Source organism: Poromitra crassiceps (genome assembly GCF_964638095.1).
Source record: "Poromitra crassiceps genome assembly, chromosome: 16".
Lineage (NCBI taxonomy): Eukaryota > Metazoa > Chordata > Actinopteri > Beryciformes > Melamphaidae > Poromitra > Poromitra crassiceps.
In genome coordinates this window covers 10785338-10813316 of record NC_139645.1, presented here as the reverse complement: position 1 = coordinate 10813316, position 27979 = coordinate 10785338, and the positions used below count along the sequence as shown (strand labels likewise).

The window sequence follows — 27979 nt, the reverse complement described above, 5'->3', positions numbered from 1 at the left end:
TGCTTGGCCATACATCCTGCTGCCCCTGTATAATGTCATCATCATGATGATGTCATTTCTATGAGAAAAACTCAATACAATTGAAGGGCTACTATGAGGACTACCAATCACACATGAATACGATTAGGCTCATTGAATCCACAAGAATCTCCAGTTTCCAGTCATACCCAATTTGTCATCCCAAGACTTCCAATCACGGCCTTTTCCACCGGTCCCAGTGAGTGCAGTACCCCAAAATGAAAATCACATATTAATATACAATTACATTTATTCAACAGTTAAGATACAGTACTTTTTTTTTTTAATGTTTGAAACATAAAAACCAAAACCGAGCACACTCCCATTATTTCAAATGAGTTTGATGTCACTGATCCATCTGAACGTTGATGTTTCTGGTGGTTTGAGATCTTCTGAACCGACCACGGTGATCTCATGCCTGAGCCAGGAGAGAAACTACTCATCGCCAACAACACACTTCCCAAACAGTATAAACACAACATTTCTGACGAAACACATCAGACTAAACATGTTGACATTATTCTTCCCCTCCCGAAAACCCAAAGGACGGTGACGTAAAACAACCCGGTATCAAAGGTTTAGCTTTTGTTGAATGCAAATGCTGAGAGCTTAGATGAGGGATCCAAAGATTTTCTCTTTTTGGCGCTACTTTCATCTGCTCCTGGTGCCTGTGCACTTTCATTTTCCACACCACCTCCTCCTCCTCCTCCTCCTTCTTCCGCTCTCTTCCTCTTCTTCAGGTCGGCTGCGTCTCCGCTCGGGCCCTTGGCTCTCTCCGTCCACGACTGCATCGCAACGGAAAAGGAGGAGAGAAAACACGTTTTAATTATCGAAAATACATAAATAAATATAATAATGGTCAACGCTCCGTTTCCATCTCGTCACCAAAACACCTACACATTATGGTCACATGATCAGTCGGGCCGTGCAGGGTTTGAATTGCATCCTGTCATGTATAATCACTATGGACGGGCCGCTCACTCACTGCCTCTTGTGCTGCATTTTCCTTCCTGAGCCTCAGACAAAAGGAAGCTGCTGCCTGAACGTAATGAAGCCGGGATGAATCATCAGGCCAGCCCGCCCCCCCCCCCCCCCTACGAACGCACGCACGCACACACGCACACACACACACGCACACACACCTCCAGCCCCCCCACACACCCCCGGCAGCAGGGCCATTAACCCATACATATTCACACAAGCAAGCAAACACACGACGACGCCGTTATTATTGCGCCGAGAGATAATGCTGAGCCATAAAGCCATTTCAATGGTCATTTTATTGTATTTGGAAAGGATAAGCCAATTAGGAACAACTACAAGCCCAGGGTAATGATAGCCCCTCCCCCCTCCGCACACACACACACACACACACGTCACCTCCCCCCACAAGCACTACTACCCAGGGTCAGACGTTCGGATCGCTCTCAAAAGCTCATAAAAGGACGGTGAAATTCAAATGGGGGGAGGCAAAAAAAACAGATCATTTTTTTTTGGGGGGGGGGGGCGCCCCAGTGGCTCATCGGAGTAGAGCGCGTACCATTTAAAGACTCGGGTTCGAGTGCGGCCCGTGGTAATTTGCTGCATGTCCCCCCCACCCCCCTCTCTCTCCCCCATAAACTCCAGTCTCTCTGTCTCACACTATCCCTAGCAAATAGAGCATAACATGTAATACATAAATGCAATGTTTTGCATTTCACCCCGTCTTGCCTGTCTTTCATTATCTGGTCAAATATTCACAACATGTGAATGTGACTTTTCTGTCCTCTGCGGGCCACCGTACTGTAGGTGAATCATGGTAGATCCTTTACTGTACTTTTCTGGGTGGAAAAGTGAGCCCCTTCCCCCAAATCATAAAACAAATCCAGATGTTGAGGAAAATGCTGAGCAACACAAACCACTGCAGCAGCAGCAGCAGCAGCAGGGGGGGATGGTTAAGGGTGAAGCAGTTTTAGTTGGTTATTTTCTTAAGGGATAAGTCCATAATGTCTATTATGTGGATTCATGAGGGAATCAAAAACCGTCCATCTTTGCTTGAAAATCTAAAGACCCTAAAATGGACAGGAAGTCAGAATGGACATCAGTACGGGGGGCAACTGACAATGTTCATTTTATTACCAGTTTATTTCCGGCTGCGGTTTCCGGACAGTGAGTGTGTGTGTGTGTGACCCGAGCACAAAACCAGATCAGGAGATTTGTGACTGTCACAGCCAGGCAGCTGAAAACCTATGAACGGATTATCTGAGCTGTGACGCTGCCACCTAGAGGCTGCTGGGACCGTTTATACGTGTTGCATCTCACTGGAGAAACAGATTCTTTACCAAAAAGGTTGGGTAAAATTGGGCCAACAACCGAGTCAATATTTTGTGTTAGACATAAATTAGAATGATGCATAGAGCAGTTTAAGGTTATATAATAAATTATTCATCATCATCAGCACACACACACACACACACACACACACACGGAATTTTACAGTATTTATTCGACCTGGGGCACATTTCCAAAAGAGCATCTAATAATATTAAGAGATTAAATTCTAACAGGCTTTTGGGGGGAAAACGGCACCTAAGCCCCGCCCAGTAAACCTTCAGCATTCCTCAATTTCCCCAAGGGCACCAGTGAAGTGCCATCTCCTATCTCTCCCTCATCTCATCCTATCTTATCTTAGGTTAAAGATGTGTCACAAACAGCAGATTTACTGCTCTGTAGCTTAACTGACTCGCTCTTGTCCCCTTTCACACTCTGTCTCCCTCACACAATATTATCACCAGATCAATACTTTGTGTCAATGAATGATACACACACACTCCAAAAGGTTCCCAAGCAACAGGCGTCCACCCCCCCTCCCCCATCCCCCGCTGTTGCACGTCCATCCTCTCTTGCTGCTGTCTTTGCCTGTGTGGAGTGTCCTCTAGCTTTCTGCTGAGTGCCTTTGTGTATGCAGGGTCACGAGGCTGCAACACACACACACACACACACACACACACACGCACACACGCACACACGCGCACACACACACGCGCACACACACGCGCACACACACACACAGGGTCTGGAGAGCTGTGTAGGTGAGTGACAGTAGTGAACTACTGTTTCGCACGGCATCATAGTCATTAGATCAGTGGTTCTCACATTTTTTCACATGAAGGACCCCTAAACTGACAAAAATTAGACCACGGACCCCCATTTGATAGGATTTTGTCCCACGGTCCCACATATGATAATAAGATTGATGCTTTTAGATGTTTTATTACAGAAAGTGTATAAAACCCATGACCAAAATACTCATTGTGTTACTTATGAATGGAATTATAGCTAAATTAAATTACCCCCCATTTGGCTGGGGACCCCCTTGAACCCCCTCAAGGACCCCTGGGGGTCCCCGGACCCCCATTTGAGAACCACTGCATTAGGTAACCCAAATGACGATAGCCAATTAGCATAGATGCTCGCTAACTTTTAGCTGTGCACTCAGAAGCTGGTGTGTTGCACCTCACCTTGTGTCACCAGAGCTTCTGTGTTAGGCCAATTGTAATAATACTAACTGGTTTCAGACCTTACGAGGCAGCTGGATTCATTGTGGTTTCACGCCCTCCCAGCAGTGGGCCAGACCAATCAGTGTCGAGAGGCGGCTAAGGGGCGGGATTTAGGTGTGATGACAGTGGGAAGCGAGCCCGTGATAGACAGGTGGTTGAGCCAATCATCACCTGCCAGTTTTTTTTTTTTTTAACGGCGCCTGCCCTTTTCGAAATGTCGTTTCCAAAGATGAGGTCACCAGATGGTTCTGTGGAGCAAACCTCTCTCTCCCTCCCCCCTCTCGGTGTCCCATACCAGGCGCTCCTCTGCCGACAGCGTCCTGAAGCGTCCCATGGCCTCCTTGATGACATCCGACTCTTCCAGATCGGGGCTGTCCGCCACGATGCTCTTCCTGTTCTCCTCCAACCACAGCTGGAAGCCCGTCTTTGGTCTGATGCAAACACAAACAAGTCAGTCAACAGTGACTCAAAACCCAGAGCCGTACAGAAAGCTAAGCTGCTTCTTCCCCACTGAAACGGCCCCTTCACTGGACAACAATGTTGAATTTTGGCTTTTTATAATCATGTAGTCACATCTTACCTCTTGTTTTCAGCGTCATCTCCCGGTGAGGATGGAGGCGGGGTCTCAGGTCGTTTCAGCCTATCCACTGCCGGCTCCGTGTTCTGCGGGGCCTTCTTATTGGCTGCTTTAGAGCCGGTCATCTGTAGCAGTGTGGACTGTGTCTGGAGAGGAAGGGAAATGATCAGTGAAGAACTGAGAGGAACATCTCTCTTCTGGGAGATGTTCAGCAGGTGTCAAGTGTTGCCAGATGACACTGCATTAGTGAAACTAGTAAAGAAAGAACACTGTTTGCATAGCATTTCCAATACTAATACCACTAATAACTTTTTGAAGTTTTATTTAATTTGAAGTTGATTTGTATAGCACCTCTCATAAAAGATGTAGCGCAAAGTTAGACATACAAAGTTAAGCAAATAACTAATAATATAGTTGGTAATAAAAGTAAAACAGGTTAATACCAAATAAAAGTAAAACAGGTTAATACAAAAAAACTATAATACCATAAAACACTAGAGCTGTCGAAAATAATCGATTCAGAGATGCATCGCGATGCTTAATAGGACGATTCTGAATCGATTAACAAATATCAAAAATCGATTATTAAAAAAAAAAAAAAAAAAAAAAAAAATTTAATAATCAAATAAAATAGAATGTAAGTACATGCAGTTGTTTATTTTAATTATGGATCATAATACAATGCAATTCCAAATGCACTTTTATTTTAAAAGTAGCCACACAGTGAGAAAAAAGAAAGTGAGAAAAAATAAATCATGTATTGCGGAAAAAGTGATGCCTCGATTTAAGATGCATCGTGATGCATCGAGATGCATCGGAGATGCATCGAGATGCATCGTATAATCGAATCGAATCGAATCGTTGACTTGTATAATCGAATCGTATCGAATCGTGAGATCAGTGAAGATGCACAGCTCTATAAAACACTAGGGGGTAGCCAATAAAAATAAAACGTAAAACAATAAATAAATAAATAAATAAACAAACAAACAATCAATCATAATGCATTTGCATAGTAAACCATTATAACCGTCGGTCAGAAGGATTGTAATTGGCTAAACTAAAGCAACACAAATTATATTCCAGGACAGCAGATTATGTTGATGGCATATTGGATGGTAATGATTTGCAACTTTTTCTATATAAATAACACGTCAGTTTTACTATACTCTATCAATGAGTTTTATTTTTTATGATTTTATTGTCATTTTTCAAACTCTATCAATTGATACCACACAATAGTTATTCAACCTATATCCAGTTCATAAAACTTTTCCATTGTTCTAAACAGCCGGTTTGTTTGGAATCAACAGAAGAAGAAGAACTGGACAGTTAGCATGAGCAGCGATAGCCGCCATGACTGAACAGACAAAGAAAAAAGAAACAGAAAATCCAAGGAAAGAAACATCAATCGCTCCAATACAGATCTGACACCGTGAAAGACACTGGCTCGGGTGTGTGTGTGTATGTGTGTGTGTGCGCGCGTGTGTGTGTGTGTGCGCGTGTGTGTGTGTTGTACCTTGGTCTTGGGTTTGGGGGCCAGGGGCTTGAGGATGGGGGTTTTGCTGTGTTTGCCCGTGGAGCCGCTGCTGAGTGGAGGCGGCCTCCTGCTGCCCGTCATGCTGTCCAGGACGTTGGCGACTCTGGGCTGACCGGACGCAGCCGGCGACTTCCCCGAGCCCACGACCTGCAGCACCACACAGCGTCACATTAAAGACAACCTACAATAAGTACAGTTATTCTTTCCACAGTCGTCAAACTGACCATACATCACAGTCTCTTCCTCCCATCCACACCTTTATCATCCCTCCTCAACCTCGTGGATCTCTCATCTAACCAGACCAGACGCTATAATGATACTCAAGCATCAAGATCAGCACACTGGAGTTTTGTTCCACATGTTGTTAACGTGATGTCACGTTATGTCGTTACGTTATGTTAACACATGTCGTTAACTCATTGAGTGCCAAGGACGTCGATCGACGTCAAAGTAAATAGTGACGTAGAGTGCCAAGGACGTCGATCGACGTCAAATGCGTTTTTTGACGGTGGGACGTGGATCAAAGCCTCAGGCATCTCCTGTACAAATATGGGAGCTATTGAAGGTGTATAAACCTATTTTACGGACTCATTAGGTGGCGACAGTGCTCTCCAGATTAGAGAAAGGTCCGGAAAACAGCTGGAAAAAGCCGTGATCAAAGAGAAACCGATGCATGCTGCAGCCAGAGCCATATAGATTGCTCTGTCTGCAGCTGACGTTGGCTGTGAACAGCAGTCAATCCGCTCCCACAACTGAGCCCCCCCTCTGCCTCTGTCTGTCTGTCTGCATAGTTTATCCACACGATTAGCCGCCAGAAAGGCAGCACCCGACGCCGAAGGGCCAAACCTTTCCCTGCAGTCCGGTTTGGCATTTCCGTATCGCGCTGGGAACAAAAACGGAGCGCTCCGAAAATAGAGTGGGTGCGTGTTGGCTGTGTGTTAGTGTGGGGAGGAGTTTGCAGCTGAGGGGGGGAGGGGGGGAGAGGGGGGTGGGGCACGCAGGGCATCACACAACTACACCACGTCACTACATCAGAAAATATTATCTTCAGACTCAGTGAATGTGCTTGAAATGCTTCATTTCACAAAAGGCGGAATATCTCAGCTAATAATTTGAAACGCCTGTATTTGCTCAAAACGACCTATCTTCTCCGGCTCATAACTAAAGAAGGGAAAATGGTATCAATAAACTTTTTTTTGCTGATGATACAATAGAGCCAGCTCGTTCTTTGTGCGTGTTCGGTGTTTGTTTACATATATCATTTGTTTACAATATCACACAAAATTCTGTGGGCCTCGAGAAATCACTGAAAACGCTCTGAAAACTCTGGCACTGGGAGCGTCCGTTCTCCAAAAGTGGCTGGCACTCAATGAGTTAATAAGACAGATGCGGAAGTGAAAATGCAGATGGTCACGTTAAAGCTTTTTAAGATTGGAAGTTGGTACAGCGCAGAGACATGACATTTGGCACAATGACAGATATTGGTGGCTGGCTAGTTTCTACTCATGAAATATTTACCTAATCTGCCTGATGGGGGCGCTATAATTAAATGTTAAAATGGTCATACTTTGAAAGGCCATAACTTCAAATTTTCAGGAAAAAGGGATATAACTCCACACACCTGTTTGTTCAATGATCGTGAACCTTGGCAGATATATCAAGCTTCAAATGAAATCTGATAATCTCCCTACAATGATTATGGCTGTTTGTGTTTACATCCAAATAGTCCGAAAAGTCGGCATCAAAATAGTCAAATACTAAATGGAATAAATTCAAAGTCTGGACTTACCTTGAAAGGATTTACACGCCCCTCTTTGCTAACTGCAAAACAAATTTGAGACATTAGCGGTTTATTCAAGTTGCCATTACATCCAGACACATAATCGAAATCATATAATTTTAAAGATTTGGTCAAAGGTCGATGTGATCATCAAATTGAATGGAAATCATTCATACGTTTTTGAGGTAGAAAAAAGAAGAAGAAAAAAGACGGTGTGCATGTCTCATTTATTTACATTCTGAAGAAACATTTCCGTTCCTAACAAAACCCACGCTTTCAATCTGTGACAGAGACTGTTGTTAAGCCGTGTGATCTCAAACAGACACGGACTGTTGATCCCAGTAATGTTTCATCATGTTCACTCACTTGGTTTCAGGGACGGCTTCTCAGGAGAGCCTCCTCCTTTAGCAAATGGATTCAGACCTGCAATGGACAATCCAACATGTTAGAAGACACAATGCAGAGAACTGTTCAATCGGCAGCATTCTGTGCTTTTAACGCAGGACGGAGACGAAGAAGAGAGACTGTGGGTGGGACTGACGTTTCCTGTTGTCTGCTGCCTCTTCTGTGTCCACCTCCTGTCCTCCGTCCTCTTCCATCTCTTCTCCACGCTCCTCTTCCTCCTGATGACGTCTGTGAGAACGGCTTCCTGCGGCCTCACTCTGCCCGTACCTGTCCAATTCACAAACTCAAGAGATCAGACCTATTCACCTTGTGTAGCCCCGCCCACTTGACCAGTTTGTGTTACGACCGCCTTTTCCAGAACCAGAGATCGTCTCTGGTCAAAGCCAGTGACTCACTGGGATCAGGCTGCGGGGGAGAAGCTCTGCCACTCGGTTCTGATTGTGTTTACACTTCCAAGCCAGACTGTCTCTCGGAGCGCGTCATCATTCATAAACCACGCCCAAAACGGGGGGAAACAAAAACTCCCCCCCAATCCTGGCGTTCTCCTGCATGCATGATCGGGTGTTGCACACAAAGATCATATATACGGAAGATGAACACTCCAACTTACTTCCTTGACAGCTAGATCCACATTTTTCTTCTTGCCAATTCTCAATGGCTTCCTTGTTTTGCTAGGGAGTACAAAAAAACTTTCAAATGACGCTGGTGTGTGGAAATGAATGGAGAGCTTCCCCCGTGATGGATGTGGCCTATTTCATGCAGTGTCTCTATACATAAGGTGAATAGGAGTGAGCGATACGACCCCAGATTCATATCACTGTATACTGTCACATCACATCTATTTTTCGACCTCCAACACATATTACACCGTTCTCCCGCACAGCGTTAGTGATGTGTTGTATTGTTGCCATATTCTTCAGTGTAGCAGCCATACAGCCAAACAGAACGATCTTATTGGACTTTACCCAGAAGCCCTCCTGGCACTGTAGTAGTGCGTGTCCTCCGGCTCCTCCTCTGGCTCTTCTTCCTGCACCTGGCTGGCCTTCTCCAGGGCGATCTCGCTGAGGCGCTGGGCGAGCGCCATGTGTCTGGAGCGCGAGGCGTAGCGGATGGCCAGGGTCACGGCGTTCTGCGTCATCAGCTCCGCCAGCTCCACACAGCGGAACTCTCTCTCCAGCTTACAAGACAACTGGAGCAAACCGCAAAATTAAAATCACTCATCAGTAAAGTAAAAGTAAAATTAACACCTCTGAAGGTTTGATCGCAAAATTTAACTTTTTTCAAACCATTACTGCTGCTTCATTCAGCTGCAGATGAACTATGTTGCAAAGAAGGTGTTACATTTATTCTTGTTTGTCGATAATACATTTTTTACACTTTTATCATTGAAGTTTATGTGATGAAAACATTTCATGAGTGAAGTTTTTGTGATGAAAAGTTTTCATCAGTGAATCAGAGTCGTAACTAAAATGTACAGTGTATTATAATACCACAACCACCAATCACGAGCTCTACTCAAGGCTTAACGGGATCCCAGCCTAAGAGGTGTGTGATGTGTGTGTGGATCTCCATCAGTCTTCTTCACAGGGTCTCTTACTCACAGCAAACATCTTCATCAGCAGCTCCTGCTGCTCCTTCTGCGCCCGGCTCTGTCCCTCCTCGTCGATCTCGTACCCGTTGGAGGACAGGAAGCTGTAGTGGTTTTGGAAGAGGACCGAGCGCCAGAACTGCTCCTGGAGGAGGAGGAGGAGGCAAGGATGGAGGAGTGAGAAGAACCGTGCACGGCCCCAGTCGGACCTGCAGGCCGAGCGGTACGGCTCAGTTCTAAACTAATAGCTGATTGGATTTTTTTTCGGATTTCAGCACTTTTCAAAACAAGGTTTCAAAGTGCATAAAATATAAAATCTGGACCGTGAGGGGGAAAAAAGCTAGAAAAAATGGCTCAGATTTGCAATTCTGCAAATTGCACTTGTATCATGGTTGCATCGAATCATGTGACGAACCATAGAGTGGGAGAAACGTCACAATATCGTTCCATTTTTAGTAGGGTTGGGACAGTATGGTATATATTTCTATTTTGGGGTTTAGGGGACAGATCACTGGTCTGTCTGTCTGTCTGGATGAGTTACTATGCGTATTAAGCATCGTCTCAGGTGTTCGGCGGCCTCACCTCCATCTGTCCCTTCTCGGTGACGGTTTGGCACAGCGGCAGCTTGAAGGGCAGGATGGCTACAGCCGGCCGGGGCAGGGTGGGGGGGTACCGGGAGCCTTTACACGGGATACACCTGGACAGACGAGGACACGCCAGACTTAGGCCAAAAGTCACAAAATAATAATAATAACATGCAGGCAGTGGACAATTACTGCTGAGGTCAGGGTTTAAATGATGTTTATGTTGAATTGAGGGCCTGTTTCTTCAGGGCTTGTATCATGCAATTTATATTGGTATATATTACATTTGAATTATTATAACCAAAACCAAATTTTTTCTCTCTCTCCGGCATGCAAAAAAGCCTCCAGCTGCTAAGGGAAACTCTCTAGCGATGACAACCTTACACTAACTTCCCACATCTATCCTCCACAAAACATTGACGTTTCTATGCTTTTTTTCGGATATCAATATCACAATGGCTTATACATGTAACAATACATGTGAAGAAATCAAACGGATGTTCATTGCATTGAACTGGATGGTAATTTTAAGTCTCATGTCAAACAAAGCACTGAAAGAAAGAAATACAAATATGCATGTCTTCATCACTTTACTGTACACAACCAAATTGTGTATCACAATATCTTCATATCATCACAATATGATTCCAGACAGTATAAAACAACAAACGAAGAGAAGACTAACTCACACTCAATTGATCAGACTAGCAAGTGTCAGACTAGACTAGAGGAAGATAGAAATAGAGTGTGGTAGAGAGAGAGAGTAGAGAGAGAGAGAGAGTAGAGAGAGGTTCACCTGAGCTGCTGCGGGTTCTCGTGAACTCCGACCACCCAGTAGTGGTCCGACTTGCCCTTGCAGTTGTCCCTGGTGTTGCACACTGGAGTCCATGTGTTTCCCAGGCTGCGATTCAGCAGCTGCACCGCCCCCTCTGAGTCCACGTAGCAGGGGGTTCCTGCAGAACAACACAGCAGCCAGGCTGTCATCTCATGGATCCTCACACCATGAGAGCACTGTGTGTGGTTGGTTGGCAGGAGATGCCACTCGTGTTGAGATAGTTCTCTTGTCCCTGCTTTTGCTTAGTCAGTAATAATAATAATAATACATTTATCTTATATAGCGCTTTTCTAAATACTCAAAGTCGCTTTACAGAAAACACAGAATCAGTATCAACAAGCAAGGTGATGACCATATCGCATGAGGATGGGAATGGATATGAACTTACAACCTTAATGTTTTCCCCCCTCTTCTCTCTGCCTAAGTAGAGGATTGATGCATGCAAGCTTTGAGAATAAAAATGAGTAAAATAATAACAACAATAACAATTATTATTATTATTAATTATTATTATTACGATTATGGATGATTGATGTCTCTGGTGTTACTGGTGTCAAGTGAACTGAAAACACAGGGCCCGTGGCAGCCGCCATATTGGTTTGAAGTAAATTACGGTTACAGACATTATTCACAGCCATCGTGAGATTGACCCCCGTTACTGTACCGTCCAATTATCATTTTACTCTGCTCCAGTCTGCACCGTTCATATACATAACCGCTACTCATTCATTAACTCACTTGGCACTACTAAATCCTGGCAGTGTGTACATCGCCCCAGACATATGTGTTAATGTGTATGTGTGTGTGTGTCTGTGTGTGTGTCTGTGTGTGTGTGTGTGCATCTAAAGATATGCGAGTTGGTGGGACTGGACGGACCCTCGGCGGTGAAGCCCAGCCAGGACAGATGGGACTTGCAGGAGAGGGGGAGGGGCTCGCCGTGGATCAGCTGCCTCTTCCTCCGACCCAACTGCAGCAGCTGGACCCCCAGAGCCTGTTCCCCATCGAAACCTGTAGCTGAGGACACACAAGGACAACAGAGTATGAACTGTGTTGTATTGTGGTTATTGTTCTGAAACATAAATCTTTCCAGCAATGGCATTAGCTTGGTATAAGGTTTAAAAAAATAATAATAATAAAAAAAAAGGTGGGGGTCATTATAAAGTGCAGATTAAATCATATAATTTGGATGGAGAGCTTGTGAAATTGTGATGGTGCAATGTCTTAATGTTCTAATAGTATATTTTTGGTTGTTATGTATTGTATTTTATTCTTGCCCTTATTGGTGACTCTTTTTTTAACGTTTAATATTTGATATGTTTTATTTTTCTTATGCCTACTACCTACACTGGGAACCTGAGGACTCTGCAAGCGTATGTTTTATTATTTGCTCTGGCAGATGTGTCTGGCTCCCCCTCCTGTTCAGACACATTTCCACCCGGGCCTGAAAACAGCCGAGCCAATCACAGCCCTTTTATTACACGGCTTTGTTTATTTAAATACTAATCTGATTGATCAAACACCGCGTTCTACGTCTGTTATTCCTGTATAGCAAACTGCTGCAAGCAGAACTTTGCTATGAACGGCGTTCTGACGTCTGACGGCCGGCAGTTGCCCACCTCTGTGTTAGACTGTTTACATGTGTTTCAGTTGCTCTGTGGTGCGTCACACGTTTTCGTAACCCTGATTGGTTGAGCCATTTTGGACCGCGCTAGTTGGTACCATCCTCCTGGAAATAGAAATTGAACAGAGATTCCAGACTCAGAATTGGTCTTGGCCAGGCTACCTAGAATTTCATTGTTCAACGTGACCTCTTCTATAATCCCCCAAAGATGTAAGGATGCTAGAGATACATTTTTGTGCAAAAACCTTGAGGATTGATTGAACCTGGGTCTTCTGCTTGAAGGACCCAATTACACAGGTTGAATCCATTCAAAACTATAAGCCAGGGCTGTGTGTGTGTGTGTGTGTGTGTGTGTGTGTGTGTGTGTCTCTGTATGTGTGTGTGTGTGTGTGTGTGTGTGTGTGTGTGTGTGTGTGTGTGTGTGTGCGTGTGTGTACGTACCCCGGTGGTAGACGATGAGCAGCTGCTCTCCGTGCGCCGCCATGCAGACCACAGGCCCCGGCAGGCGGAACAGCTCCCTCTGGACTCCTCCTATGGAGAAGAGGCGGAGCATCCTGGCGCTGGTGGCGGCGGCCGCCCAGCTCTGGCCCACACACAGCGCCTTCACGTCCTCGCCCTCGGGCAGGTCCACCATCCACTCCTTGTTGGTGTCCCAGGACGAGAAATGGAGGCACTGCAGCTTACTGGGAAGAAGGGGACAAGACGAGAGGAGGGGCGAGGGGATATTTAGTGGCCACAAGTCAGATCGGGGGGAAAAGGCACTGCACCTCGCTTCGTCTTCAGAATGTCTTAACATGTATCTAGGGCTGGGTAGTGTCGAGGTCAATGCACTCGCCTACCACCGCGCAGAGACCCGGGTTCAACTCCCGGTAGCGGTACTTCTGCCTTTGGTCAGATGTTCCTAGAGACACAATTGGCCCAGTGGGGTAGGAGTCCTGGTTTCTGCACTAGTGTTTTCTCTGGTCGGCCGGGGTGCCTGTTCAGGCCGGTGAAACTCCTCGCTGTCAGGTGAACAGAAGTGGCTAGCTTCTTGCACATGTATCGGAGGAAGCATGTGCTAGTCTACAACTGTCCCCAGATCAGCAGAGCAACGACGGGACAGCGGGGGGGAATTGACCAAGTACAATTTGAAGGGGGGGAGAGAGAGAGAGAGAGAGAGAGAGAGGGAATGGTGTGAACAAGTAAGAATAAGAAACCGCACAACGTTTCGGCCTGGTGGCCTTTGTCAAGTCACTTGACAAAGGCCACCAGGCCGAAACGTTGTCCTTTTATTAAATTCATTGCATCGGAGCCAGAGTGTGCGGTTTCTTATTCTTACTATGGATTCTTGTCCGTCACCGGCACCTCGCTGAGATTTCATGGTGTGCATTCTCTCCATTTTTGACAATGGTGTGAACAAGACCTAGTGATCTTCTGTAATGGGCACTTAGTGGTCGGAGAATAGAGAGCGATTATTGTTGTTCTATCTATCCCCTACATGCAGTGTTGGGAGTAACTAGTTACTAAGTAACTAGTTACTGTAACTTAACTACCTTTTTCAGTAACTAGTAATCTAACTAATTACTTTTTCAAATTCAGTAACTCAGTTACAGTTACTAAAATAGTAACTGGGCTAGTTACTAGTTACTTTAGGACATGAAAATAACGGACAACTTCAGAGGATTACCCAGTTTCTGATCCTCAGACCTAGTCCGGGGAGAGAGCTGCAGCCAGAGCCCCAGAGGCTAATGACCTTGATAGGCTATAAGCCTCCCCAATAAGCGAATGTTCAATGCCACACTGTGGCACAGCAACACTAACATAATGTGTGCATTAATAACAATCGAAGCGGACTTTTAAAAGTAACGCAAAAGTTACTTTCCCTAGTAACTAATTACTTTGAAGTAACTGGTAACTTTAAAGTAATTAAATTACCTTTTGAGAGAAGTAACTAGTAACTGTAACTAATTACCAATTTTCAGTAACTTTCCCAACACTGCCTACATGACATCACAACCTTTCCTCCCCCCCTGTGTTTATGAAGGTCCAGGGGCAGGCCAGCAGGGGGCGTTACCTGGCGAGCTCGTGGGTGCTGGGGCAGGCCAGCAGGGGGCGTTACCTGGCGAGCTCCTGGGTGCTGGGGCAGGCCAGCAGGGGGGCGTTACCTGGCGAGCTCCTGGGTGCTGGGACAGGCCAGCAGGGGGCGTTACCTGGCGAGCTCCTGGGTGCTGGGGCAGGCCAGCAGGGGGCGTTACCTGGCGAGCTCGTGGGTGCTGGGGCAGGCCAGCAGCACAGCCTCCTGGGACAGGTCAGCCATGGTGTGTCCCAGGGAGTTGGTGAGGTGCATGGTGTGGTGCACGGCCGTGTCGTGAAACTCCACGTCGACGGCGTTGTCCTGCTCGTCGTTGTAGCCTCGCACTATTCCCACAGAGTTCCACATCTGAGACACGAGGGGAGGAATTCAGTTTGACGTATATGATTGTTGTATATACACAATAATAATATAATCTTTTACCAATATTGTCCGGGAGGAATTTCAATCATTTTTTTCCTTTTCAGTTATATTTCAATATATCACAATTAGGGATGTAACGATAACCGGTTTTAATGATAACCGTACCATTTCAAATTTTCATTATCGTTAAAACGGTATTACCGTGATTACCGTGGTACCGTGATTACAGTGCGTTGAAAAACATGGTAAATACTGTCCATCATCAACCAAATTTGGCAACCTTCTCCCAGATGCAAACGTGCAGCCTTGGAGAAATGATTCCAGTGAGTGTATCAATCCTTTTTGGGTCTGAGTTTTCAATATAAAACGTCGTAAATTGATTTCAGTGAGTCTCTGTACTTTTTAAAAAATTTCAGCAATTTTTTTACGAATACCGTGATAATACGATAACCGTGATAATTTTGGTCACGATTATCGCGATTTAAAATTTTCATACCGTTACATCTCTAATCACAATACAAAATTGTGACAATACCTGTCGCGGGACAGATAAATTAATGGTGATATTAGCTCCCATTTTATTCTGCTGTAGTTCATCGAAATTATATTATTGTCGCTTTGTAATGACATTTTTTTATTGTTTACATTCTAACAAGACAATGTACAAACAGAATTCTGCAGTCAGACTTTGCTGTCATTGAACTTTTATTTATATCGTATTATGGTTGAATTGAGGCCATTTACACCTGATATTAACATGCATTTTCTGCCATCAGATTGCAATCAGATTGTGCTTGACCACATTAGCCTGATTTCATTTACACCTGGCGTTAGCATGCGTTTTGGGTGATCAGATTGCAATCTGATGGCAATCTGATCACCCAAAATGGGTGTCCTCTCAATCCGCATACAGTTACTGTATCCAGATTGAGAGGACACATTGCATTTACACTTGTGTTCAATGTGTACACTACACAATGCGTCCCTGACCACCTCCGGAGGTGGTTTGGCCGATCAGATTGCAATCCTTCTTCAATGTGTCTTGGGGGCGTTTACACCTGTCCTTTCAAGTGGTCATGCACAATCTGATTGCAGAAAATGCATGTTAATGCCAGGTGTAAATGGCCAAAATGCTAAACCCCATATATCACATAATTGAGTCGTATCATGACATAAAATGATCTTCCCTATTAAACACAGAAATGGCTGCCGTGGACTCCCCAATCTCCACTGGATTTGCCGCCATGTTTATTGTCACAATGTTCCCGCTGCATCTTCATCTGTCTTACCATGAAGCGATGTGTGAGGTGAGCAGGCGTGTTCTTCTGTCTTACCATGAAGCGATGTGAGAGGTGAGCAGGCGTGGAGCCGGGCTGGAAGGCCTTCTGGAGCGGCGTGGGCACCGGTCCCTCGTAGACGGGACGCAGTGGCACCACCGGGGCAGCCGGGGGCGCTATGGTGCTGCCGGCGTCATCGTCTTCCCCGTATTTATCCAGCCCGAACTTCAGCGAGCCCGTGTCTGCAGGTAAACACAGAGAAAACATGCATATTTTACTGATGTTCACAGTTTTCAGATGGTAGAGTGGAAAAATCTAAATATTTCTAATTGTGCGTTTACATTAGGGCTGCAACTCCTGATCAGTCATGAAGAATTTCACCCTTTCCCATCTCTCTCCCCAACAGTCACATGATCAGTTGGGGACAGTTCCTTCTCTAGACAGTAGGGATGGGCATTGTAAGGGATTTAAATACTCGAGTACTCTCCTTCTGTTATGAAAGAGTACTCGAGTACTCCCCCCCCCCCCCCCCCCGGGGGAACGACACACACACATGAAAGATCCTAAGTTTGGCTATGTTAAGCAGTTACCATTAGCATTCGCCAAATGCCTGTGATGAGAGCAGGGGTGATCTGCTTTGTATGGGGCTGTTCACAGCAACTTCACACACATTACCAATTTTGCATGGAAAAAGCGCTGCCTGGTGCACTTTTTAGTTTTTACAGATTGACTGTGATAAGGTGATCCGGTGTTAGCCGTTAGCCTACCTCAGTAAAAGTAATTCCCAATACATGTCGGTAATCATTCCATACTGCTTCTTGATCACTGTTAAGTAAATCCACTTATTAAAAACTCTGGTGTTCTGCCAAAAAGTGATAACTGCAAACATGATAACTGCAAACAGTAATAATGTTCGCTAACGTTAACCGCAAAAACCACCAACAACATCCGAGTGATGGTCCCCGCCCGTGGTGAAACACGGAACGTTTGGCTATGGTAAACAAAGTTACTGTCAGGGGTCCGTTAGTCAAAGTGGTCCGTCCGAGTAAAAAACATCTAACGTTACCATCTTTGCTTGCACATCTATATATAAATTGGCCATGAACGGAAAACAACTGCAATCAAATCTTGTTTATTTTACATCTGCTGAATATAGATTGCGTTAATATACATGGACGTCTGTGTTGCTGGCGATTCGCCAGACGCTGTTAACGTTAGATCGGCCATTTTTATAGGGGAGGGGGGTGGGGCGAGTACCCGGACAGCGGAAACGGTACTCGAGTACTCTCGTTACAAACGAGTACTCGAGTACCCGAGTACTCTCCCCCATCCCTACTAGACAGTAGCGGTGTAACGGTTCAAGAAATTCACGGTTCGGTTCGGTTCGATACAAAACAGTGGTGTCATGGTTCGGTACGTTTTGCCAGTGAAATTTCCTTGATTTTTTTTTTTTTTTTTAATTTACTTATTTTATTATTTTCACAGTCTTTTGTTTTGTTCAATTTATTTCAATATATGACAATGTTTTTTTTACGTACCTAAATGGTTCGGTGCGAAATACGTGCATTGGTACACCCCTACTAGACGGAGATAAATCCTTCAACTTACCCAGTGAGTTGTCATCGTCCAGGAACGCTCCCCTGTTCCTCACCCGCCCTGTGGCAGGCATGAGGTCATCATCGTCGTCGTCGTCGTCCACGGCGACGGGCTTCTTGGCTGGAGAGTTGGTGTCGCTCACTCCTTCCTCCATCAATCTGTCGTCGTCATCGTCAAACAGGTCGTCGTAGTCTTTTGCCGCTTTGCTTGCTGGCGCCTGATCAAAGTCGACAACTCAACACAGTTAACGAAGCCAAATTAATTGAATTATTCAGTTAATTTGCATGCAGATTGACACACATATTCAACCACATTAAAGGAGCAATTTCAAGGAGAAATACAGAAAGTGTGATTTTTGACAATGACTATAATAGATCTGTGGGGGTTGAGTTAAACAACCGATAGATTTGTCAATACAGTTGGAAATATTTTGGTTTTAAGTCATGGCATTAATAGTTTGTGGATTGATTTCTTCTGTTGTTGCTCATCACATTTTGTCTAACAAATGTGTTATGCATGCAAATACTTCTGATGAGTAAGGGAGGGAAATGTTGGCCATCTGCTTTTGGGTATTTTGTTGAAATGTTTTTTGTATGCGGATGGATTATTAATTTACCTTATGCCCAAATTCACCTGCTCTGTTAATGAAAAATATATATATATATAATATAAAAAAACATATAGGGAAATACATCATCTTAGTCTCGTGTGTTGATGATCAGAGTTGTGAGTAAAGGGTTGGGTGGGCCCCGGGAGATTTACAGATTTAAAAGCGGGCCGCGGCATTCTTAAGTTTGGGAACCCCTGATCTAAACGATAGGGAGCTCTAGTCAATGCTCAAAGCACATACCCAGTGAAAGGCAGTTCTATTGGGCCGTTACCTTGGCGGTCTTGGTGCTGGAGGTGGAGGTGGACAGTCCATCCAGCAGGCCCAGGCAGCCCTCTGTGTCTGTGTAAGCGATCTGGGTGCCAGACGGGTGCCAGGCCAAACCACACACCGTGTAGCCCTTCTCATGCTTCTGCCTGCAGTGGAGAGCAGCACCACTTCAGGTTTAATGGTCCTGAACATCTCAGTGTCACTCTCTCCTCTTGGTTCTACTGGCCCTTAACCCATTGATACCTGATGCAGCATTTGTGTGTGTATCCCTTTAAGACCGGTGTGTGCGTGTGTATCTTAAAGGGATACACACACAAATGAGGGCTATACACGCAAATGCTGCATCAGGTATCAATGGCTTAAGTTTCATTTGAACAAGTGTTGTCTCACATAAATTATGCAGACAACTTCCTGGGTCAATCAGCAACAACATGCATCATCGCTCCAAGACTCATCAAAATAGGACCGGTGGTGTAGCAGTTATGACCTTTCAAAGTTTGAAATTTGCCAACGAAGTCAAGTTTAACTTTATTATCCATTTAGATAAAAAAAGAAAAAAAAAGAAATCTTCAATATCCCTTATGAACTGTTATTTAACCATTACACAACTGAATATTTTGAATTTACAAGGTTTTGTGCTGTCCAAAGTTGGGATTTTCCTGAAGACCCACTAAAGTCATGTTTTTCTTCAGTTGGATGTCTGATGTCTGAGCAGACTTTGACATTAGAAGGCTGTTTCACAATCGTCTGCTGAAAGTGGAAGTTTCTCTGTGCTCACTGAAAAGGCCATTTCCTACTAGCATGATTTGTGACATCACAAATACTTGGAGCCAATCCCTGTCCAGTATTCAGCAGTTAAACTTTAAGCATCAACAAACAGTATTTGGTATTTACAGATTCTGGCATTGTTAATGAGGGTGGAGGAGGGGATGTCATTTTAAGGATTTTAACAAGATAATTTAACCTTTTTTGTGGGAGAAACATCAGACAAATTATTATTCAAAGTAGTTTTTTTTATATACATCTTAAAACAGACTTGAGGGGGTCTTTAATTCAGGACACTTCTGTAATAACTCAATGCCTATCTGGAGTAAAGATCAGATCAAAATCCTAAACGTAGTTAGGAAACCTTATTCTGGAATGGCAAAACTTTCTTTAATGTTTCTGTCATGTAATAATTTGTAAGCATAGCTGGATTTGTGTAGCTATCTGTTCCTTCGCACATCAACTTCGCACTCGTGTACTCATTTGCATAGCGCACCTTTCCACACACAGCTTGCTCTCCACGTGCCAAACTGTCATCAGACCCCCGATGCAGCCGGCGGCCAGGAAGTGTCCGCATGCAGACCAGGCCAACACGTTTATGGGCTGAACACAGAGGAGAGGAGGGGGGGGTTAATGAGAGAGGGGAACCAGGAAGTGTCCGCATGCAGACCAGGCCAACACGTTTATGGGCTGAACACAGAGGAGAGGAGGGGGGGGGGGGTTAATGAGAGAGGGGAACTGCTTTTACATAGAGGCCATTTACATCTGGCACTAACATGTGTTTAAGTGATCAGATTGCAATCAGATAGTGCTTGACCACATTAACCTGATTTCATTTACACCTGGCGTTAGCATGCAAACGGGTGTCCTCTCAATCCATGCGGATTGAGTGGTTCTATATTGTCTTTCTTCTGTATTTAGTAACATCAGCAACCGCTAAGCTCAATTCCCCTTTATGTGAAAAATAAAATTATTCTGATCAACTTGAGGTGTGTGTGTGTGTGTGTGTGTGTGTGTGTGTGTGTGTGTGTGGGACCTCACCTGTGTGATCAGATCATCAGACAGTGTGCTCACATGATCCCAGGAGCCTCTCTCATACAGGTGCACCTTTGCCTCCACAGGAACTGCTAAAAGCTGTGCACGCACACACACACGCACACACGCGCGCACACACACACGTGTTACACACACGCACGTGCGCGCACACACGCACACACACACACACACACACACACAATGTTGATTAGAACCAGTGTTCTGCTAATTAATTGATATGAATTAGATCAATTATCTGTTTGCAAGATCGTGATTGGAGCAGTAAGCAGGGTCGTGGTTTAGTGATTTCCCAACAGCATAGAGGCCTTGTGTGAGTGAATGAAAGCTTAGTTGTCCTAAATTCACTGTCAATCATGACCAAGTGTGCAAAATAACTTTTAATTGACTCGACATTGTTCAAAATCTGACATCATACAAGCCTCATGTTATACAAGTCAAGAAATCCTGATCAAATCCTTTAGTTTAAAACAAAATGCCATCTCAGGTTTTGCTCAAGTGTGAATGAGAGCCATGGCATAATGACGAATTGGTGTGCTATGTTTAAAAAAATAAAAAAACTTTCAAAGCCTCATTTTATCTTACTCAAGTCAACAAAAACTGGAGAATCATTAAGGCCAAGCAGTTAAGTGGGAAATCAGTTTACATTTACTGTTATCATGCGGTCAGAGAAGCATGTTTGTCAGGTATTTTAAAACGGCTTCAAACCAATCCACTGTGATGTGACTGAGCTATCTGATTGGCTATAACTGAACTATATGGCTCCCAAGGCACAGAACATTCCTTTTCTCTGAGGCCGTTTGCTATTTCATCTGTATTTGGACATAACACGTGTTTTGTTTATTTATTTATTTTAGTGATTTTTCTGATGTCGGACGTCTTCTTTCTTTTGAATGTCAATTTACGAGTTGATGTCATTTTAACTGATTTCTTTGCCCTGTGTATGAAACGTGCTATATACATAAAGTTTTCCTTGCCATTCCTTTCCCCTCCTCCTGACACACATGACTGACCTGAGCAGCTCTGGGTTGCCAGGCCAGGCGGCAGAGCGACTTGGCGTTGCTGATGTCAGTGGTCTTCTGCAGCAGAGGCCAGCTGGTTGCCTTCGTCTGAGCGGACACAAAGCACAGCAGCGTCAGAGGGATGGAGCCCGGCCCGGCTCGCACAAAACAAATCATGTCTGTGATGAACTCTCTCAGCATCAGATGTTAAATCATGTCTGTGATGAACTCTCTCAGCATCAGATGTTAAATCATGTCTGTGATGAACTCTCAGCATCAGATGTTAAATCATGTCTGTGATGAACTCTCTCAGCATCAGATGTTAAATCATGTCTGTGATTAACTCTCTGAGCGTCAGATGTTAAATCATGTCTGTGGTGAACTCTCTCAGCATCAGTTGTTAAATCATGTCTGTGATGAACTCTCTCAGCATCAGATGTTAAATCATGTCTGTGATGAACTCTCTCAGCATCAGTTGTTAAATCACGTCTGTGATGAACTCTCTCAGCATCAGTTGTTAAATCACGTCTGTGATGAACTCTGAGCATCAGATGTTAAATCATGTCTGTGATGAACTCTCTCAGCATCAGATGTTAAATCATGTCTGTGATGAACTCTCTCAGCGTCAGATGTTAAATCATGTCTGTGATGAACTCTCTCAGCATCAGATGTTAAATCATGTCTGTGATGAACTCTCTCAGCGTCAGATGTTAAATCATGTCTGTGATGAACTCTCTCAGCGTCAGATGTTACAACAGCGGCATACGCACCTGCTCCTCGATCTTCCACACCACCACAGAGCCATCGCAGCTGGCCGTTGCCTAGCAGGAAGCAGACAGTCAGTACGTTTTACATGCACAGTTAAGTCGAGCTATGGTTATAGCTTGATTAGGCTATTTACTCGGACTACTGTCCTTGTACCAGTATACAAGCATGGGTGGGAAATCGATTCTCCCCGAGTCTCGTTCCTCCTCCCCGCCCCTACTTGTTTTCTTCTTCAAGCAGGCTTTAAGTGGGGTTAGTGCTGACCTAGCAAGCTAACTTGGAATAGAGATCATGAGTTCCCAAACTCCACATAAACCACACATATAAACACAAAGCTGCCCGTTGTTAGCTCAATACAGTTGAAACTAAGATATTCCATTAAAAAAATGTTTTCTAGCCACAGATTTAGCTACTACATCAACGAACTTCACATTTAGCTTTAGCTAATCGCTAACATAAGTTGCTGTTGCCAAATCTTGAACAAGTTTAATTTCTTTCTGTCTGAAAAATGCAGTGTCAGAATATTCAGAAGAGGCAGTCTTGCTTGAAATCCCATCGTCTTTGGTGTTGTACGCTCTACTTTTGAGATGCACCCTCTTTTGAGATGCATCCTCTGTTTACGTTTTATGCGTTCGTCTTCCGGGTCAAAGCCTGGCACGGGGACTTTAGCGCATGCGCTGATCGCCTCGTCCAGTTCCAGCCTGACTGGCCTGTATACATGCAGGAGTAAATCGACTCCCAATCGCATTATCTGGGTGTGTTAGTCGGACTTTTATAACTTCGATTTCAGTCGAGCCAACATGTTTACATGCATTTCAAAAGTCCGGTTTTAGGCGGACTAACGCAATAATTCGATAGTTCTCCCAGACCACCACGTACTTGTGAGGAGAATACAAAAACAATTGAACTATATTGGGGAATTATGGTTTTATGTGATTCACTGTGGCTCCATTTATGAATGGCGCTATAAAAATAAGCGTATTCTTATGTTTTAAAAAATAAGTTGTTTTTTAAACACTGGACGAAAAAAAGGTAGAAACAAAGACAGCTTCTTCATATTATTTGCTAGGTGTTCATGTCAGCTGCTGTTACTCATAGTCAGCAGACACACAGGAGAACAATCTCACTGGCACATTGCTGCTGCTGGAGAAAAGCAGGTTCACCCACCAGGAAGTCGTCTTTGGGGTCAAAGGTGACGCTGAGGACGGGTCCGTCGTGGCCCCGCAGTGTTTTCTGCTGGCTGCTGTCCGAAACCTCTATCACCTTCACCATGAAGTCACTGAGGAAGAGAGAAGAAAAACATTCAGACTGGAGTGTGCGTTAGCGATGGGCCCCTTTTTTTTTACCAGATTTTTCCTAATACATGTCCAAATTCCCCTGCCTAAACGGTCCCGGTCGTTCCTCCACTCTCGCTGCCGATCTGGGGAAGAGGTGGTCATTTTAAGTCGTTTCAATATTCCAGTACTTGGATAACCTGAGGTCATAGAGCTGTAAGAATATCTATTACTATCGAATGCTTTCACATTTATGTAAATTGGCAATTGTGTGGCCAACAATGGCCATTCTGCATGTAACGTTAGATCCTGTAACGATGCGTGCGCGCACAGATCTACATTTTTTGCTAGCAGTCGCGTGCAAAAATGCAGGCTAAATATTTAAAAATGGCACTCCTTTTTTGATATGTGTTCGGACATTCTGAAGGTGAGAATCTGTCCATCCCCTCATATTGCAATCTTTGGTAGACCACCGGATGAGCTCGATATGTCGGTCATCCAATCCAATGTTATCGCTTTTGCCTCGTTAATTGCCCGGAGGAAAATTCTTTTTCTTTGGAAATCCTCTCAGCCACCTTCATTTAAAGCTTGGCTTGAAGACATTTTATTTTTGCTTAAATTGGAAAAGATTAAATTCACCCTGCGGGGCTCCTCTGGCAAATTTTACTCACACTGGAGACCGCTGATCGAATATGTAAATGGCCTTCCCATAGACGACGTGGCTCCTTAGAACAAGGGCCTGGGCCCTCCCAGGGATGGACGAGTACCTCGCTGCCTGCCCACCACACTTACAGCCGCGCGCTATCCTTCTAACCTCATGAGGCCTAAAATAGGCCAATATGACCCAGATGCTTGCAAGTATAAACCCCGATAACTTGAGTTATTACTGTTTTCACTGTTATACTACCTCCTACCACGATGTATGTACGTGTGTATATGCGTATATATATGCATATGTATATATGTATGTATGTATATTATTATTATTATTTTTATGTATTTTTTATTTCTGTTGGAATGGGACTGGGTTGTGGGGAGGCAAATGAGGGTAGATGTGTTGGTTGGGATGTTTCAATGTAAAAAAGAAAAGAAAATTACACTTGTTAATGTGTTGTAACGCCATTGCTCCCTGCTCAAAAATAAATATTATAAAAAAAAAAAATGTTTAAAATGTGAGTAGAATACTCTATATGTTGAATGAATACTGGTGTCCAGATCAAGTATTCAAGTACTCATGCCAATCCCTAGTGTGTGTGTGTGTGTGTGTGCTTGTGTCGCACGTGTCTGGCTGGGAGCAAACTCCAATAAAGGAAAGGACATGTTGTCAACTGTGAAGCAACAAGCGTGCAAATTGTCAAATCAATGCACAAGACAATCATAATAATCCTGAGTGATTTCCTCCGACATCCTCCACGCTGCAGATGCCAAATGATTTAAAATCTGCCCCTAACGGCCTCAGATGCCTGAATTTTCACAGTCGATATCGCCTGTGTGACAAACGGAAACGTCAATATGGCGCCCATGCTCTGCGCTTTGATTGCCGTGATGAACCCGTTTAGAGCAAATCAATTCTGGCAGCAAAGAGACATTCATCTCCAATCAGGAGTCAGGACTAATCATAAGCCAATCCAAAGTGCCACTGTGTGTGTGTGTGTGTGTGTGTGTGTGTGTGGGTGGGGGGGGAATCATTCTGTTATGTTGCTGCTGTGCTGTTGTGTGCAGCTCCTTTTGTATCAGAGGAGCAGAAAGAAACCCACTGAGATCATCTTGGTTTCCACACAGAAGAACGCAAGACATTAAACACAAGAGACATGGCACGTTACGCACGGCAGCTCGCCACAGGGGGAAGCTGGAGCAAACTCAATGTGACATTGATTTCTCGTTCTCCAGCAGAATCACGTCACCAGTGGGACAAACGTCTTGGGATGAACTGGGTGGATTCAGTGCCCAAGTACAATTAGGGAGAAAAAAAAAAAAAAAATACAATATATATATCTATATACTGTATATATATCTATATACTGTATATATATCTATATACTGTGTATATAGATATATATACTGTGTACCGTATATATACAGTATATATATATATATATATATTAGGGGTGGGAATCACCAGATGCCCACGATACGATACTAAAACGATACTTGAGTCACGATACGATAGTATTGCGATATTGTGATATTGCGATATATTGAATATTGCGATATTTCGATATATTGTCTAACTCCTTTTACTACCTTTACCTTGACCTCACCGGAAGTAAAACATGCAGTGTTTTTTGGTTTTGTTTTGTTTTTGCCCCACATGTAGGCTACATTATTACGCTTCTCTGGACTCAATATGCCACTGCAGGCGCGGACTGCAACATCGGGCACTTTGGGCAGATGCCCAGTGGCCTGGCATGGCATGGCCTGCAATTTTTTTTGTTTTTTTTTAATATATCGATACTGGCGTCCAAATATCGATACAATATCTTCAGGCAAAATATCACGATACCATGGTGTATCGATTTTTCCCCCCACCCCTAATATATATATATATATACAGTATATATAGATAGATAAGAGAAAATCTGTAAGATTTGTCACGTGACATTGTGATGCAACCATCTTCAAAAGCGACCAGGATTTTAAAAAGAAACATCCTCTAGTGCCCCCGGCCTCAGCAGACACCAGCTCCTCCTGGTTCACGGCAATCACCATGAAACTCAAAAACAGGCTTCAGAAGTCTCAAAATAAACTAATACGGGTTATCCTGAAACTGCATCCCAGAATCCATCTCCTCCCCTCTCACTTCCTTAGCCTTAGGTGGCTCAGAGTGGAAGAGAGGGTTTCTCAGATCAAACTGTGCATGGTTTTCAGGATTTTTAAACGGGAGGCTCCTCGCTACCTCTCTGACTACTTCTGTAAAGTCACTGATGTACATGGCTACTCCACAAGAGGAAGCACTGCCAACATTGTTCCCCCCAAATTTAAATATTTAAAGGGTAAATGTACCTTCTCTTATTCAGCAGCTATTTTATGGAACAAACTCCCTGAGAGTATAAAGACCCTTAATTCCAGGTTTTCTTTTAAGCTCGCCTTGAAAAAATGGCTGGTTGGTTCCCAAATGGGTTCCTAACCTTTTATTTTCTTCTGTCTCCTGTATGCTTGCAGCTTTTGAACCCTTGGTAGGTCTTTGATTTATTATATGAGCTGGTCTCTCTTTTATTTATTGATTGGTGCATTTTTGTTGTTGTTTAAATAACCATTCATTCAATGACTGATCAGTCATTGAGTGTATGGCTGTGTTGTTTAATGTTTTTGTTGTTTATGTTGCCCGCGCACACACGCGCTCACACCTGCACACATACATTCACTCCACTTGTCCCATACAAAGGACCACAATGGAAACAAGCCCTTGGGCTTTATTGTGTTTTATTCCTTTTGATCAATATTGTTTTGTTGTATTGTCTTGCACAATTCTGCTTTTATTGAATCAATAAAGATATCAATCAATCAAAAAAACAGCAGCAGCTGAACGTGCTGCGTTACCTGGAGCTGGCGGCGACTCTGGAGCCGCTGCTGTTGAAGGTGACGTGGGTGGCGTTGGAGGTGAAGCGGGTCAGGATGCCGTCCGGGTCGCCATCAGGAAATGTGTGGACCTGCACCGTGTTGTTGGAGCCGGCGGTCACCAGCTTCCCATTCTGTGGAGGGAAATCAAATGATGCACCATGATGCGGTCAATGACACATCCCACACCTACCAGAAGCCTGCAGGCAACCTACCTTCAGAGCCAGGGAGTAGACCTTTTCCCCAACATTGATGGACTTGGGGTCGTCATCATCCAGACTCTCCCATATCCGAACATCTCCGTCACTTCCACAGGTTACAATGAACCTGAGGGAGATGGGAAATGGTTAGGAGAGATGGGACGGTAAAGAGACAAGTTTCCTAATCCGATTAGGAATCTGGAATCTTGTCTCTTTCCCGACTCCAGCTTCCACTGATTAAATCAGTGGAAGCTGGAGTCTCCAGTCCACCTGAGCTGCATGCCTGTGGACTGTGGAGGAACCCCAGGAGAACATGGGGAGAACCTGTCAGGCTGCATACAGGAAGGGAATGGAATAGACCAGGGGTTTCAAAGTCTGAGACTGGATTAAGATTATGTTTGACGTACTTCCCGCTGTCATCGAAGCAGACCTCGGTGTGTCCCTCGGAGTGGCCGTAGCGCATAGGCTTCCTCTCACAAGGCATTTTGACAAGCAGCAGCGCCTTAACGTTACCTGTTGGACAGAGAGACAGTAAGACAGACCTGAAGGTAGCAGCAGTCTACCTGCTGGACAGAGAGACAGCCTGAGACCTGAAGCTAGCAGCAGTCTACCTGCTGGACAGAGAGACAGACACTGAGAACTGAAGCTAGCAGCAGTCTACCTGCTGGACAGAGAGACAGACACTGAGAACT

The 27979-nt window shown here is 44.4% G+C and overlaps 1 protein-coding gene across 1 annotated transcript; it reads right to left on the bottom strand.

Annotated features, from left to right (window-relative positions):
- Nucleotides 1-327: 327 nt before the first annotated feature.
- On the bottom strand, nt 328-27771 carry wdhd1 (WD repeat and HMG-box DNA binding protein 1; the record flags this gene model as incomplete). Its single annotated transcript, XM_083652933.1, has 25 exons — nt 328-803; nt 3853-3988; nt 4138-4280; nt 5654-5821; nt 7464-7495; nt 7821-7877; nt 7996-8126; nt 8825-9048; nt 9461-9592; nt 10030-10144; nt 10828-10984; nt 11743-11880; nt 12929-13170; nt 14722-14906; nt 16256-16440; nt 17807-18011; nt 18676-18817; nt 19933-20039; nt 20478-20570; nt 21503-21598; nt 22261-22311; nt 23423-23534; nt 27070-27221; nt 27303-27414; nt 27695-27771. 25 exons carry the CDS (start codon nt 27769-27771, stop codon nt 597-599), a joined length of 3399 nt encoding a protein of 1132 aa, XP_083509059.1. The 3' UTR covers nt 328-596.
- Nucleotides 27772-27979: the final 208 nt, after the last annotated feature.